At 48.8% G+C, this 14565-nt stretch overlaps 1 protein-coding gene across 1 annotated transcript in view; it reads left to right on the plus strand.

The window, feature by feature from the left end:
* The window catches only part of LOC111953284 (pericentrin-like), a 36439-nt gene extending 24162 nt beyond the window's left edge, over positions 1-12277 (plus strand). Inside the window, 31 exon segments of the mRNA XM_070435647.1 lie at positions 251-411; positions 544-713; positions 846-1030; positions 1193-1355; positions 1463-1705; positions 2125-2357; positions 2441-2557; positions 2765-2785; positions 3169-3405; positions 3481-3660; positions 3808-3960; positions 4070-4231; positions 4402-5313; positions 6260-6430; positions 6531-6708; positions 6801-7129; positions 7207-7309; positions 7397-7575; positions 7645-7851; positions 7932-8102; positions 8245-8441; positions 8518-9403; positions 9524-9727; positions 9898-10074; positions 10211-10431; positions 10530-10609; positions 10707-10839; positions 10973-11106; positions 11348-11476; positions 11772-11833; positions 11981-12277. Of these exon segments, the coding sequence (XP_070291748.1) occupies positions 251-411; positions 544-713; positions 846-1030; positions 1193-1355; positions 1463-1705; positions 2125-2357; positions 2441-2557; positions 2765-2785; positions 3169-3405; positions 3481-3660; positions 3808-3960; positions 4070-4231; positions 4402-5313; positions 6260-6430; positions 6531-6708; positions 6801-7129; positions 7207-7309; positions 7397-7575; positions 7645-7851; positions 7932-8102; positions 8245-8441; positions 8518-9403; positions 9524-9727; positions 9898-10074; positions 10211-10431; positions 10530-10609; positions 10707-10839; positions 10973-11106; positions 11348-11476; positions 11772-11815 (6480 nt within the window). The 3' untranslated portion in view covers positions 11816-11833; positions 11981-12277.
* The last annotated feature ends 2288 nt before the right edge of the window (positions 12278-14565 follow it).

Consider the following 14565-nt stretch of genomic DNA (forward strand, 5'->3'; position numbering starts at 1 on the left):
CATTACAAGACACATGGTTCTGCTTTTGGTCCTGTTATGTAAAGGGAGTGTGATGTTGAATGCAACTGTGGTATCTATGACTGGGAGGACAATTCTTTGATCACATCTAGTGATGACTGGTTTGCTGTCTCTGGTTTCTCTTCTCTCTGGCTCTCAGCTGCACACGGAGGTGTGTGTCTGTCTTTGTCTGTGTCTCTGTCTGTCTTCTGTATTGGTACTGCTGTGCTATGACACCGCTCTCTCTCTCCAGCTGCGAGCGGAGGTGGGTAATCTACAGGGGGAGTTGGAGGGGAAGAGGTCAGAGATGGAGACCCTGGATGCACTCCTCCAACGGCGAGAACGAGAGAGTCAGGAGGGAGGCAACCTCCTCAACATGCTTACTGAGGACCTACACACTGCCAAGGAGGAGAGGTGAGGCTGTCTGGATGAATGTAGGCCTGACAATGATCAGCTAGAGTGTATGCTTCATTTAAAAAAAAAAAATGCTTTCGAGTTTTTTGTTGTTGTGTGATTTTGTTGGTCTCGTCTCACTTTGACCTCTAGGCACACTCTCCAGTCAGCCAATGAGAGGCTAAAGAAGGTTCTGATTGAGGTGGTTCTGAGCACCATGGCAATGGAGGAGCTAATTGGCCGCCGGGTCAACGCCTGTGTCGGGGTCAGAGGTCATGATCAGGGTGAGAGGCCAGGAGAGGAAACAACCAATCAGGAGACAGGTGGGTGGAATCTAACAACTGGACCCGTGTCCTTGATACATTTATGACAGGAAGTGAACAAGTACACACTTGGGAAGAAAGGACTGATAACTGTGTGTGTAATACCTGACCTGTCTCCTCTTTCTGTCGCAGACATGTCGACAGGCGATCTAGATCTCTCTCAGCGTGTGTGTGCGAGCCTTCTACTGACAGAGTCCCAAACAAACTCTGGAGGAGAGGAAGCAGCCCTGGGAGAGGAAGCAGCCCTGGGAGCCTGCAGCCAACTACGCCACTCTGTGGACACACTCCTGCAGCTCCTCACACGCGCTAGCACACAGGTAACACACACACACACACACACTAGCTTGTCGGCATGCAGTGAACGCTTGAGAGGTTAGTGGGGGGTCAACACAACATTCTATGCATTGAATTTGCATGAAGCTCAGCCACTGATCTTTGTGTTCCTCTCTGTCTCGCTCTCTCTTTTGGTCTCTCTCTAGTTGGAGGAGTCTTGTTCTGTCCATCTGTCTCTGGAGGAGAGATTTTCCCAGGGCCGTTCAGACTCCTCCCAGATGCTGCTCCAACACCAGCTCGTATTGGATCAGCTGGACCAGGAAGCGGGGCTAAAGAGCAAGCTCCAGCTGGAGCTCCACAAGGCCGAGGGTCTGTAGAGATACTGTGTCTCTCCATGTGTTTTTAGAATCTTTGTTTGTAAAAAGTGTGATATTCATGTATCTGTGTGTGTATCCTGTCTTTGTGTGTGTGTGCAGGTCTGTTGGAGGGCTATGTGGCTGAGAAGGCAACTCTGGAAGAATCTCTACAACAAAAGGAGGCTCAGGAAGAACGGCTTGTTGAGGAGCTGGAGGGCCTCCGGGCGCAGCTGCACCAGAAGGAAGCCCTCACCTCTGAGCTGGAGGACCTCAGGGTGCAGTTGCAGGAGCTCAGCGAGGAGCACAGTCTCCTCCAGCGCCAGAAGGTCCATCTCACCGCCGGACTGGGAGAGAGAGAAAAGGGTGAGGAAGGGGATAGATGAGAGAAATTGTCGTTTAAGCTTAAGTGGGATTGATTATGTTGCATATGTTATGTGTACACGTTAAGTCCTGTTCTTAGTTGTCTGTTCTTCCTGTAGGGTCCTGTCAGAGTATAGAGGGGGACACAGGTTTGTCGCTCAGAGTCCTGTGTGTCTGTTTGTGCGTTTTAAAAACTGCCCCGTCTCATTTCTTATACAGAGTCCATGGCATGGGGATTAGTGTGTGTCGATTTAAGCAGAATGTTTTTTTGTGTGGTTGTATTTGTTTGCTATGACTTGTGGCCATGTTTTTTTGTTTGTTTTTGTTTTCTGACCAATTCTATACTTAACCTTATCTATAGAAAGTGCATGTTTGGAAGGATTGTGTGTGTTCCTAACCACCTGTGTTGTGTGTGTCTAAAGGACTCCTCGTTGAGGCAGATCGTCTGGCCCAGGAGAGGCTGTGTGTGCAGCGGCAGGCGGAGAAAGACCGCAGCTCACTGTCTCTGCGCCTCAGGGCTCTGGAGACCGAGCTAGAGGAACAGGAGAACCAGGGCCTCACGGCGGAGCAGCAGCACAGGGCTCAATCAGAGGACCTCCAGCAGCGCGTCCAGGCCCTCGAGAAACAGCTCAAACACAACAGGCAGTTTATAGACGTAAGTGTCACGCTGTGCTGAAATGTATGGATGTGTAAAACACACACTTGCACACACTCAAGTTTATCTCTGTGTGTCTCCAGGAGCAGGCAGTGGAGCGGGAGCATGAGAGGGATGATTTCCAACAGGAGATCAGAAATCTGGAGGCTCAGCTCAGACAGCCAGCCAGACACACTGCTGGGGCCAGCAAGGGCCAGCGGGTAAGACACACACACACACACACACACACATCCTTACCTTTGTGTATTGTCATGTGTTAATAAGTCTTTAATACTGCAGTGTTTAGTCAAGACAATATCTGATGTTTAGTCATTATAGATATTTAATGTTTCTAATGTTTGAGTTCCTGCTCCTGAATGGACCTGTTGCTGACTGTTTGTTTTGTTTTATTTCATGGAATGATCTAGATTGAGGACTTGGTTCTGCAGGTATGGAATCTCCCCAGTGACTCCTAAAGCTACACCTTGACTCCTCTGCATGCCCCCACCGCGTGTGTGTTTTGATCACACCTGCGTGAATAACTGATACATAATCATTGAAGATACATCTGCCGTTAGAGCGCCGCCGCGTCTCTCTCCTTTTCATCTCTCCACCCCCCTTTTCTCCATCTCGCTCTATCATCCTCCTTTCCCTTCCATCCCTCTGTGCTGTGTGTTGCTGCTCTGTCTCATGGCTTCAGTAGTTGTAGTGGCTGCAGACCCCGGAATGGCTTTAGTAAACCCGTCGTACAGCTTAACATGGGAAACCCCATAGTACCCCTGGCAACTGGAGCCCTGACAACCGACATTACCCTCSTGTGTTTCTTTCTCAGGTGGAGAGCCTTCAAGCCCTCATCAGGGACAAGACAGAAGACCACACCTCCCTGCTGGCAGCCAATCAACAGGTCCAGCTCGAGGTTGCTGAGCGCAATGAGGAGATTGACAAGCTGGCTGGGCGAATTAGGGAGCTGGAACAGGCGTTGCTAAGCAGCTCCGAGAGCAGCAGAGCTGTCAGTCAACTGGAGCAGGAGCTGCACAGAACTCGGCAGAGAGAAGAGGAGCTCACACAGGTAAACTCTCTATCACTCTCTCTCTCTCTCTCTCTCACACACACACACACACTAAATTACTCTCTCCCCCTCCAGGATAAGGAGTCATTGCAGCAGCAGCAGTTGTCAAATCGTCTCCAGATTTCAGCGCTGCAGTCTAAACTGGACGAGACCCGTCACTGTTACCGTGACAATGCTAGCACCCCCGACCCCATCCAGCTTCTCCGAGACACGTTGGACACCGCACAGCAAGACCTGCAGGACAAGGAGCAACAGGTGTGTGTTTCCAACCTCTTCCAACACCTGCTTTAGTGAAAGGCCTAACAGAGCTTAACTGCTACCTGCTGGCTAGTGTATAGAGATCTTTGGCCAGAAAAGATTAGTTTGCTTGGTTGTATTAATTTGTTAACGTGTGTGTTCTAGGTGTGTGTGTTGGTTGGTCAAATGGAGGAGACTCAGAGAGACCTGACCATAAAAGAGGCGGAGTTAAAACACCTCACACTCCAGCTGGAGCTCCTGACCAATCAGAACACGGATACCATCACCCAGCTTCACGACCAAGTCGCTTCTCTCCAAGTGGGTCTGCTACAGTTTTCAGTCATGCTAGTACTTGTTAGTCCTCTCTTACGCCAACAATGATTGTCCTACTGTGTTCTAAATCTCATCCCTGTGTCTCTCTGTTTAGGAGACAGTTTCAGCCCTTACCTTTCGCCTGGAGGAGAGAGAGATAGGAGAGGAGGAGAGTCTCCCATCTGCTCTGTTAGAGGAGAAGAATGACGAGATAGACCACCTGACCCAGGAGATGCACAAGCTGGAACTGGAGCTGGACACAGCCAGGGACATCACGGTACACACACACCCACCCATACACACACAGACCTCCATAATCCAGCCCTGTTATATAATGACATAATCTCTCAGAATTCAAACTACTGTGACCTCAATGTAGTACACACACAATGGAACTGTCATAATTTTTTGCCTGAACTGGAAGCCATTCTCCCGGTCTCTCTACAGGCCTTCCAGACAGAACTTGAAGACCTCCGCTCCCAGGTGGAGCACCTCCGCTGTGACGTCATCAGGGTGCGTCAGGACAAGCAGGAAGAGGAGGAGCGGCTTCACGAGGTCATCAGCACGCTACAGGCGGAGCTAAACACCCTTGGCCCCGCCTACCACGAGGTCAGCGACCTATCACAAGAGGGCGACAGTGTTAACCCTTCGCCTGCTCCCAGCCCGGAACCTGCCAACTACCCCCAACCAGAGAGAGGAGGACCGAGAGGAGGAGAGGGCGACAGTCTTAAGCAGGAGATGCGTCGCCTCCACTCCTCTTCTCATTCTCGTTCTCTCCGTTCTCGTGTGGAGGCCCTGCAGGGGCAGCTGGAGGTGACGGTGGGAGAGAAGGAGGCGATGGAGAGACTGCTGCTCTCTCAGGAGGAAGAGTACAGAGGACAGGGGGAGGAGCTGGGGAGGAGGCTCAGGGAAGAGCGGGAGAGAGGGGATGAGGTAAAGAGAGAACTCAATCTAAAAGAGTCTGAACTTGAAGAGGTGAGAGCCAGGAAAGAAGGGCTGGAGGAGGAGAGGGATGCAGCTGTGGAGGAGAGTGGTCGCTGGCAGGCTCTTGCCCAGGAGACTAACTCCCTGCGAGGGGAGAAAACTCAGCTAGACTCCCTGGTCCTGGAGCTAAAATCAAGGGTTGAAGAGCGGGAGAAAGAGACTGAAGCCCTTCTACAGACCGTGGTGGCTGTCGAGACGGCGAAGGCAGAACTTTCGTCAGAACGCGAGGCCTTGCGGAAGAAGGAGTGCAGACTCCAAGAGGAAATAGAACGCCTCCAGCAGGAAGTGACCTCTCAGAGGGCCTGCCTCCAGGAAGTCAGCCGTCAACTAGAGGAGAGGCGAGCCAACCAGGAGGAGGCTCAGAAGGAAGTGCTGGTAAGTGGCGGCAGCGTCGATCCAATCAGATTGACTCAACATGTGGCATCAATTTAAACACATTTCTTTCTAGCCAAGTAGGAGTGGTGGTATATTTAGTAGTATTAGTTATTTGTAGAATTAGTTGGTAGGTAAAGGTTAACACAGAAAGGACAGGTTGTCTGCTTTGAAAGCCTGCCTTTGATGTTTTCATTCAAACTTGAGTAATCCATTCCATTTAGCCTCTCTAAGCCTAACTTGCAACCCTAAGTAGCTTTCACTATTTAGGTATTTTGCTGTGTCAGCTCAGCTCCCTCTACCCCATCTGGCTATGGTTAAAGAGGGAGAGAGTGAACGAGAGATTGACTCTTTGGAGAAAAAGCATCTGCTAAATGGTATATGTATAGAGGGGGAGAGACTAAGAGTGGGCATAAAAGAGAGAGAAACTACAAGATGTTGATGTGTTYGCACCCAACAGAAGAGTGRTACTCATAGAGGAAGTGACCTCATCAGAAAGAGGAAGCCAGGAGTGGTCAAAACAGTTCCGTGTTGTGAAGTTCTTTCACACTGGCAATTATTTACTTTCTTTCTGAACATGGAGAATGGAGTATAGTTTTCTTGCCATGTGTTCTGGAATGGGAGTTGCCAAGCACTATTTTATTTTAAACACTCTTGGTGAACAGTTTGCTATAGATTTGTGTTTGGGGAAAATAGTGATGGTGTTGAGTAGGGTTAGTCGCTCAGCATTTTCTGCACATTGTGGGTCGGAAGGGTAAGCGATTTGTGTTGGTGTGCGTTTTGCACATGTTTCTTGTTGTCTTTTCAAGGTTTTTAGTGCTGTTCTTGAATGAATCAAAGCCCTGGATAATAGGTTGCAAGAAGGATTTTGTGCAAAGAAGACGGATTACATAATTGATGGTGCTGTTGATATTGATCATACTGATGATGATGAAGGCTGTTCTCTTAGACGTGTGCTGAGGAGACTCTGGCGAAGGCTGACGCTGCCCTGAGACAGAGGGAGGAGGAGCTACAGAGACTAGGGGCGGAGCATCAAGCCCTGGGGACAGAGTTAGCAGCTGTGAAGGAGGGTCTTTGCTCCAGCACAGAGAGAGCTGAGAAACTACTGGAGGAGGGACAGGTACGGTGTGTGTGTGCATTTAAACTGAACATGTAAAAAAAAATAAAAAAATTAAGGACTGTAAATAACACTTCTCTTATTTCATTCACCTGTCAATCAGACCAAGGACCGGGCCCTGGCTGACCTGGAAACCAATAACCAGCATCTGAAAGCGGAGCTCCGGGGCCTACAGGAAGACCTGGCCGTGCAGGAAGAGGAGCTAGCCTATCAGCAAGGAGAACTGCTGCAGCTCAGACAGACCTGCAACCCGCACAACAGACAGACACACTCATTGAAGGGTGAGTACACATTCAAGCTGCCTACACAGACAATGGTGTTTCTCTGATGAGTGCAGAGCTGTTGGATGACTGTGATCATCTTCCTCCTCCAGACGTCACGCCCAGAGGATTCCAGGACGGTGTGTCTCGCAACGGGTCCCTGAGTTCTCCCGAGGTTCTCCGTCGACTGGACTGTTCTGAGGAGAGAACCAGAGAGGACAGGTTCCACCCCTCTGTTCTCCACGGTTCTAGACTTTCTGACCTCAGTGCTTTAAACGGCACAGGCCTGGAGCTCCAGGCTAAAGCCTCCCCCAGGGGAAGGCAAGAACAGTCCTGCCCAGGGACAATCAGCCCAGAGCTGGGCACACACAGCACCCACTCCCCTGGGTCCATCTCTGCCTCGGACAACCTCTCCATGTTGGACTCAATGGACGCTGACAAGGTGGGTGGAAAAAGTGTTGGGAAAAGTGTCTCACACACACACACACATATATATATTAAACCTCTCTCACCTGTCAGGTGCATGAGCTGGAAGCCCTGGACCTGACGGCCCCTCCCTCATCTCTTGGCTCCCCCTCTTCTCTATCTGCAACGGACTGGGCCAGTGATGGATATGGCAGCAGTAAGTCTGTTTGTCTGTCATTTTGTTGGTCTTGTCTGTCTGTGTTCATGTGTCTAACCTGTCTCTGTCTTTCTCTCGGTCGTGTAGATGTCAGTTCAGAGCTCGGTGTAAGACTCAAGGTAGAGTTGGAGCAGACAGAGAGGCTGGACGCACAGTTCTTGGAGTACCTGCGTTGTCGAGGCATGAACCCCGCAACCAACACACACACAGGCAGCGCCGCCGGGAGTATGAGCTACAACGACGAACTGTTGTCTCCTGAACTACAGGTATGAACACACACACACGCCTTAAATGTTACAAATGAGCCCTATACCAAACTGTGTGTGTGTTTCCAGGGTCTGTTGAAGAGAGTGTACCAGGAGAGCTGCAGGGTTCTCGCCCTCTCCCAGCGTAACGCCCCCTCTAACCACCTCTCATTGGACCAGACGATCTGTCAGTTAAACTCTAAAGCTCCTCCAATGAGTTGGGAGCAGGAGAAGAGGGCGTTACAGGAAACTGTCATCGCTCTGAGAGAACTGCTCTGTCGGATGGCACAAAGACCGGTGAGTGTGTGTGTGTGTGTGAGATGTGTGCTTAACTTCTGCATGTGTGCATACTGACCCTCCTGTGTGTGTTTTAACAGGAGAACTCGGTGGATGCTGGTTGGAGCAGAGGGCTGCAGGCTGCAGTAAGGGGTGTGTTTGACTCTGAGAGGGCAGGGCTTCGCTCTGAGCTGCAGGCCTTTCTCTCCTCCCACCCTGAGATAGACTCCATCCACCTCCTCCGTCAGCTGGAAATACTGCTACAGAGACAGGTGTGTGTTTTGCGTGAGAGTGGAGACGACTCCAAACATGAAGGCAGTCCTGTATACTGTAAAAAAAAAAAAATCTTCACTGTATCTGCTTAGCTTAATTGAAAGGGTTAAAAAGAAATAACGCTCTGCCTCATCTCTCCAGGAGGAGCAGCAGCGTGTTGTGGAGCGTCTGCTCTCTGCAGACAGACACGCTCTGCAGCTGCAGCACTCCCAGGGGGAGGAGTCATCTAAAGGGGAGGTGTTATCCAGGCTGAGGGCGGAACTAGAGGAGAGCAGAGAGCAACTTAACTCCTCCCACAGCACCCAGCAGGAACTACAAAACGAGATCCGCAAACTCGGGTATACATACATACATACATACATTATTGTATGCACACACATTAATAAAAATACTGATGTGTGTGTCCTCTCCCAGACTGTGTATAGAGGACTGTGAGGAGGCTGTAAGGATGGAGCAGACCAGAGTCCAGGAGCTACAGCAGGAGCTGGACCAGGAGAGAACTCTCACACACCTCCGGGAGAAGGAAGAGGAGCAGCAGAGATCAGAGGTCGTGACCCTGAGGGGTCAGTTGGACCAGGAGAGGACGACCTCTAGTAACCTCCGACAGGAACTCCAGATAGAACTCTCCCGCGGCCACCTCCTCCAATCACAGCTCGACACACGGCTAGCCGATGCCCACAAGAAGCTGGAGGAGGAGTGTGCCCGTTCCGCCCGGCAACTCGACACTTTCCAGTCACAGGAAAAGAGTCGGCTGGAACACTTCCTGAAAGAGGCTGAGTCCCGCCTAGCCGACGCCCACGTGAAGGAACTGGAGGCGGAACGCGAGTGCTCCGCCTGGCGTCTCGATGACATCACACGCAGACAAGAAGCGGACGCGTCCCGAGACAGGAAGTTCATCTCGGAGCTCCGCTCTCAACTGGAGCAGGAGAGGAGGCAGGGGGAGGAGCTAGCCACCGTGACAGATGGGCTGAGGGCGGAACTTCTGCAGATACGGAGGAGAGTAGAGGAGGAAGAGAGGAAGAGGAGAGAGGAGGCACAGAGAGAACATGATGCTGCAGCCCGCCTCCGAGTTACTATGGAGACACTCAAGGAGCAGAAGCAGGAGGCTAGTCGAGCATTGGCGACGGAGAGAGAGCGTTCTGGTCGCTTAGGGGCGGAGCTCAATGTGCTGAGGGAGAGGCTTCGATCGGTCAATGACGAGGAGAGGGAGCGGGAGGAACAGAGGGAGAGGGAGAGGAYGAAGGAGAGACAGGAGCAGACGGTGAGAGAGAGGCGACACGAGAGAACCAGCAACAAACTGGTGAGATTTTCACAACATTTTAGCATTGCCTGTCTGACTTGTAATACAACTGTGTCTCAGCCACTTGTATGCCGTCTTTTTCTTGTTTACTTTCCTGTTTTCTCTTCCCTCTCTCTGCAGTGTGAATTGGAGTTATTGCGGCAGCAGGACGAGCAGAGGATGAGAGATCTCCAGCAGACTCTGGCTGAGCTAGAGAGGGAGGAGAGAGAGATGGCCACAGAGAGACTGTCCAACCGACACCAGTACAACTCCAGCCCACTCCAACRCAAGAATAACACCTCGACTGGGCCAGACCAGACCAGCACAGCCCTATACAACCACCAGGTACCAGAAATGGCTGATCATAGCTTGGCCCATGCATAGCAACATGAAGCACTGGGAGACGAGCTAGACGGCAGTGTTTTAAATGTATTTATGGTGTTTGGGGGGGGATTAGCGACAACAATAAATGAGTTTGATAAGGACCATGATAACCAACTTCTCTCTCCCTGCAGTCTTCTTCCTCGGCGCTGGGGGAGAGGTTGTCGAGGGAGAACTCTGACCTGTCGGCCCGCGTGAAGGAGCTGAGTCAGGAGACAGTTAACCTGAAACGCACCCTGTCCTGTCTGGAACGACAGCTACGACAGGCAGAGACTGAGAACCGGCCCAGCACTGACCTCAGCAACAGCAAGGTGAGCCACACGCACAAACTCACGCGCACACACACTTGACCTCTGGGTTGAAAGTCCCCGTGGATCATCTGGTGTGAAGTCCCTTGTCTTGACGTCCCTTTAACCCTGTGTTTGTGTGTCTGTCCCTCTATTCCAGCGACTGTATGAGCGCTATCTACGGGCTGAGAGCTTTAGGAAGTCTCTGGTCTACCAGAAGCGCTACCTTCTGCTGCTGCTGGGGGGCTTTCAGGACTGTGAACAGGCAACTCTCTGTCTTATCGCTCGGATGGGGGCGCACCCCTCGCCCCCCCATGCCCACACACACTCTCCCCTCTCACGCTTCAGAGCTGCAGTACGAGCTGTCATCGCCATCTCACGGTGGGTTGTGTGTTGTGTTGCTCGTGTGGGTGGGTGTTATATGTTAGAGCAATGGGTCATTGTGTCATGCACGTTAACCCTTCCCTGTCCTTCTCCAGACTGAAGTTCCTGACCAGGAAGTGGCAGAGAGTCGTCAGGAGAGGAGTTACAACTGTCACTGTCAAAGGACACAGCACAGGTGCGTGTGCGAGACATCCAGAGCGATGAAGATCGGATTACCAACACACTGGCAAGGTACATCGACAGTTTTTGTAACCTTTCTATTTCTCTCTCAGCTTCCAGGACTGAGGTTTTGAGGCAGCAGCAGCCACTGGCCAATCACAACTCCTCTCCACCTACTAGAGACAGCAGCCCCACCCGTAAGGGTGTTGTCTCACCAATGAAATCACCCTTCAGGCTGCAAAACCGGTACTGCTCCTTCCATAGTAAACATCCATTCATTTGAGGGGAAATCTCTAACGACATAGCTTGAGATTTAATTTCTTTCCTTTTCGCTCTTCCTCTTGTCTTCTCTCTTATTCTCCCCTCTTGTACCCCCTAGAGTGTATTCCAACCCGGTCCTGTCCTCTGAGCGTGCTCCGTCCAGTGTTCTGTCCCAGGATGCTGAGCGGTCTCTGACAGACTACATCCACCACCTGGAGAATGTACAGCAACGCCTGGGGGCTGCACGTCCAGGTACACACACACACACCCTGGTTACACTTAATGGTTGAGCACACACTCACTGAATGAGATGGGGGAGATCAGAGATGACTGGGAGAAAGAGGGGCTTTAGCTTGGTGATGGCATCGTACCACGGCAAGTCCACTACCCACAATCCCCGGGTAAGGGGACGGCATTGTTACCATGGACACACTTCCTCTCTGACAAACTGATCAATCAATCTCACCACCTCCAATCCCATCTCCTGACCCAGTTAGCAGGGGTTACTTAGCCCCGCCTCCAAGTTCCCCTGATATGATTGGCTATCGGCAGCGGTGGCTGCAAGAGAACAGGACATGGCTGTACCTCAGCTGTCTGTCCCCCATCTACCGGTASGGCCCAGGTYAGGACCTAACTACAAGTACCAGAATACACTTCTTCGTTTATCACCCTCACCATACTGAACAAACTACAAGTACCAGGATGCACATCTCAGGGTAGGGAACAATCTGGTGTAAGCAGGCACGTGTGGGTAGTCACTACGTAACTATTCATTGGACCATTGTTCATTTTAGAATGGCTTTCTTCTGTACTGAGTTTTCCACAGACACCTGAGTGTTCTTATGTTTGTGTGTGATAGGGAGTGTGTGTGTTGCCCTTTTATCTGGTTCTGACACATTGTGTTCTCTCTCCTCCAGACTCTTCATCTCTTCTCTCCTACCACAAGAAGTCTGACTGCTGAAGGAAGGAATGAAGCAATGTATGAATGCCTCCTTTCAATGCAACATATTTATGATCCATCTTTGTGTTCAAATATACAAGGGAATGTGTTTGTCTAGTATCTGATTTAGAAAGTTAGTTTTTTTTTAAAGAGAAATAAAAGAAAATACGATTCTTTTTTCCACAGATATTTCTGTCGGCCTCCGAGTAAATCCTAAGAGGTCTTCTCACCCGAATGCATGTYTTTTTGAAAGTATTAGATRGATATTTTTCTACCTGACCTTTATTCAAGTTTGTATCTGATTCTGTATATATGTTCGCTGTTAATATTTGTTAAAGTTTCATATGTGGATAAATGTTTCACACTGGAATTCTGAGCTAGATCAAAGCTGGTAAACATGTTTTGTCAATGATTTTAATTTAATTTTTTTATAGATACCATTTCTACAAAATCAATAAATATTTGAATTGTGTGATTACCTGCCTTGCGCATTGGGTGTTTATCTTTTTAAGGCAGGATCAGACTTATATCAATACTAACAGTATTGTTAGATTATGGGTTGATCAAAAACTGATGGTGGTACAAACACCCCTACATTTTACTTTGTTAATCATTCATTAACGCTGGTGATTAGTTCTGGGGCACTTTGGACGCACATGTATTTACCATCTCAAAATGAGACTGACAGTTTCACAGACTGGGCAAACATAATCTTAATAACCAGCTAAATCTTTGGTAGTTATGTCTTCAGTTACACTGCAGATCATGACAGTTCACACAGGGGTCAAATCACTGATATGACATCTTGGTGCTCTGGTAATTATAGATTAAACCATTTCTATACTATATTAGAATGTGTTTATCAGCAACAATTTCAGCTGAGGCTTAAATCACTGAGATGCCCATTAAATTATGTAATCATTCAGGGCATACAAGGTAGGTCATTGGTTAGTTGAGGGTGGAACTGGTACCATTTACATGAGCAGTTTTCCAGATGGTAACTCATCCCGTYTAAACTGTTTACATGCACCTTTGATTTCCCGTTCACGAGTAACCCTGTAGACATGAATAAGCAGAATATTCCTCATTTAAATTAATATGGTTTAAATAGAGTAGTAATTGAAATCTGGACACTGACTGCATATAACCTCACATGTGCCATAATATGAACTCCTGCAGAATTATGCATGTCTTGCATTAAAATAATAGAAATGTGTTACATTTGCCTCGAACAGGAGTGGAGAACTATACTTAAAATATAAATGCAACATGTAAAGTGTTGGTCTCATGTTTCATGAGCTGAAATAAAAGATCCCAGAAATGTTCCATACACAGTGTATTTTTCCTGAGTTTTGTGCACAAATTTGTTTATATCCCTGTTAGTGAGCATTTCTCCTTTGCCAAAATAATCCACCCACWTGACAGGTGTGGCATATCAAGAAACTGATTAAACAGCATGATCATTACACTAGTGCACCTTGTGCATAGGACAATAAAAGGCCACTAAAATTAGCAGTTTTGTCAAAAAATGCCACAGATGTCTCGAGTTTTGAYTAAGTGTGCAGTTGGCATTCTTACTGCGGGAATGTCCACCAGAGCTGTTGCCAGAGAACTGCGTATTAATTTATCTAACATAAGCCTCCAACTATGTTTTCGAGAAGTCCAACCGGCCTCACAACCGCAGACCACGTGTAACCACGCCAGTCCAGGYCCTACACATTCGGCTTCTTCGCCTACGGGATCGTCTGAGACCGTGAAACTGGGTTAGCACAACCGAACAATTTCTGCACAAACTGTTAGAAGACGTCTAAGGGAAGCTCATCCTCCTCACCGGGGTCTTGAACTGTCTGCAGTTCAGCYTTGTAACCGTCTTCAGTGGGCAAATACTCAATTTCGAAGAACACTGGCACGCTGGAGAATTGTGCACATTAACCCCGGTTTCAATTTCCGGGCAGATGGCAGACTGAGTTGAGTGTATGGTGTTGTGTTGGCGAGCGGTTTGCTGATGTCAACGTTGTGAACAGAGTGCCCCATGGTGGGGTTATGGTATGGGCAGACATAAGCTACAGGTAATGAACACCATTGCATTTTATCGTTGTCAATTGGAATGGCCCATTGTCGTGCCATTCATCCGCCGCAATTACCACMTCCGCAATTACCACGTTTCAGCATGATAATGCACGGGCCCATGTCGCAAGGATCTGTACACAATTCCTGGAAAATGTCCTAGTTCTTCTATAGCCTGCATACTCACCAGACATGTCACCCATTGAGCATGTCTGGGATGCTCTGGATCGACCTGTACATCAGCGTGTTCTAGTTCCCGTCAATATCCAGCAACTTGCATTGCCATTGAAGAGGACATAATCAACAGCCTGATCAACTCTATGTGAAGGAGAGTTGCATGAGGCAAATGGTGGTCACACCTGATACTGGCTGGTTTTCTGATCCACTCCCCTACTTTTTTTTAAAGGCATCTGTGACCAATAGATGTATATCTGTATTCCCAGTCATGTGAAATCCAGAGATGAGGGCCTAATAAATGTATTTCAATTGACTGGTTTCTTTATATGAACTGTAACTCGGTAAAATCTTTTCAATTGTTGCGTTTATATTTTTGTTCAGTGTATGATTTATTTCAGCATCTCTTGAAAAAATGCAAATGTATTATCTTTGACACTTATGCATGCAGACAGTGTTTTAACCACATCAAATATACTCCCAAAACTAACTAGTCTTCAAAGAAACGTGTCTTGTCAGCTTTTAATTGA

Source organism: Salvelinus sp. IW2-2015, linkage group LG27 (assembly GCF_002910315.2).
Source record: "Salvelinus sp. IW2-2015 linkage group LG27, ASM291031v2, whole genome shotgun sequence".
Taxonomy (NCBI): domain Eukaryota; kingdom Metazoa; phylum Chordata; class Actinopteri; order Salmoniformes; family Salmonidae; genus Salvelinus; species Salvelinus sp. IW2-2015.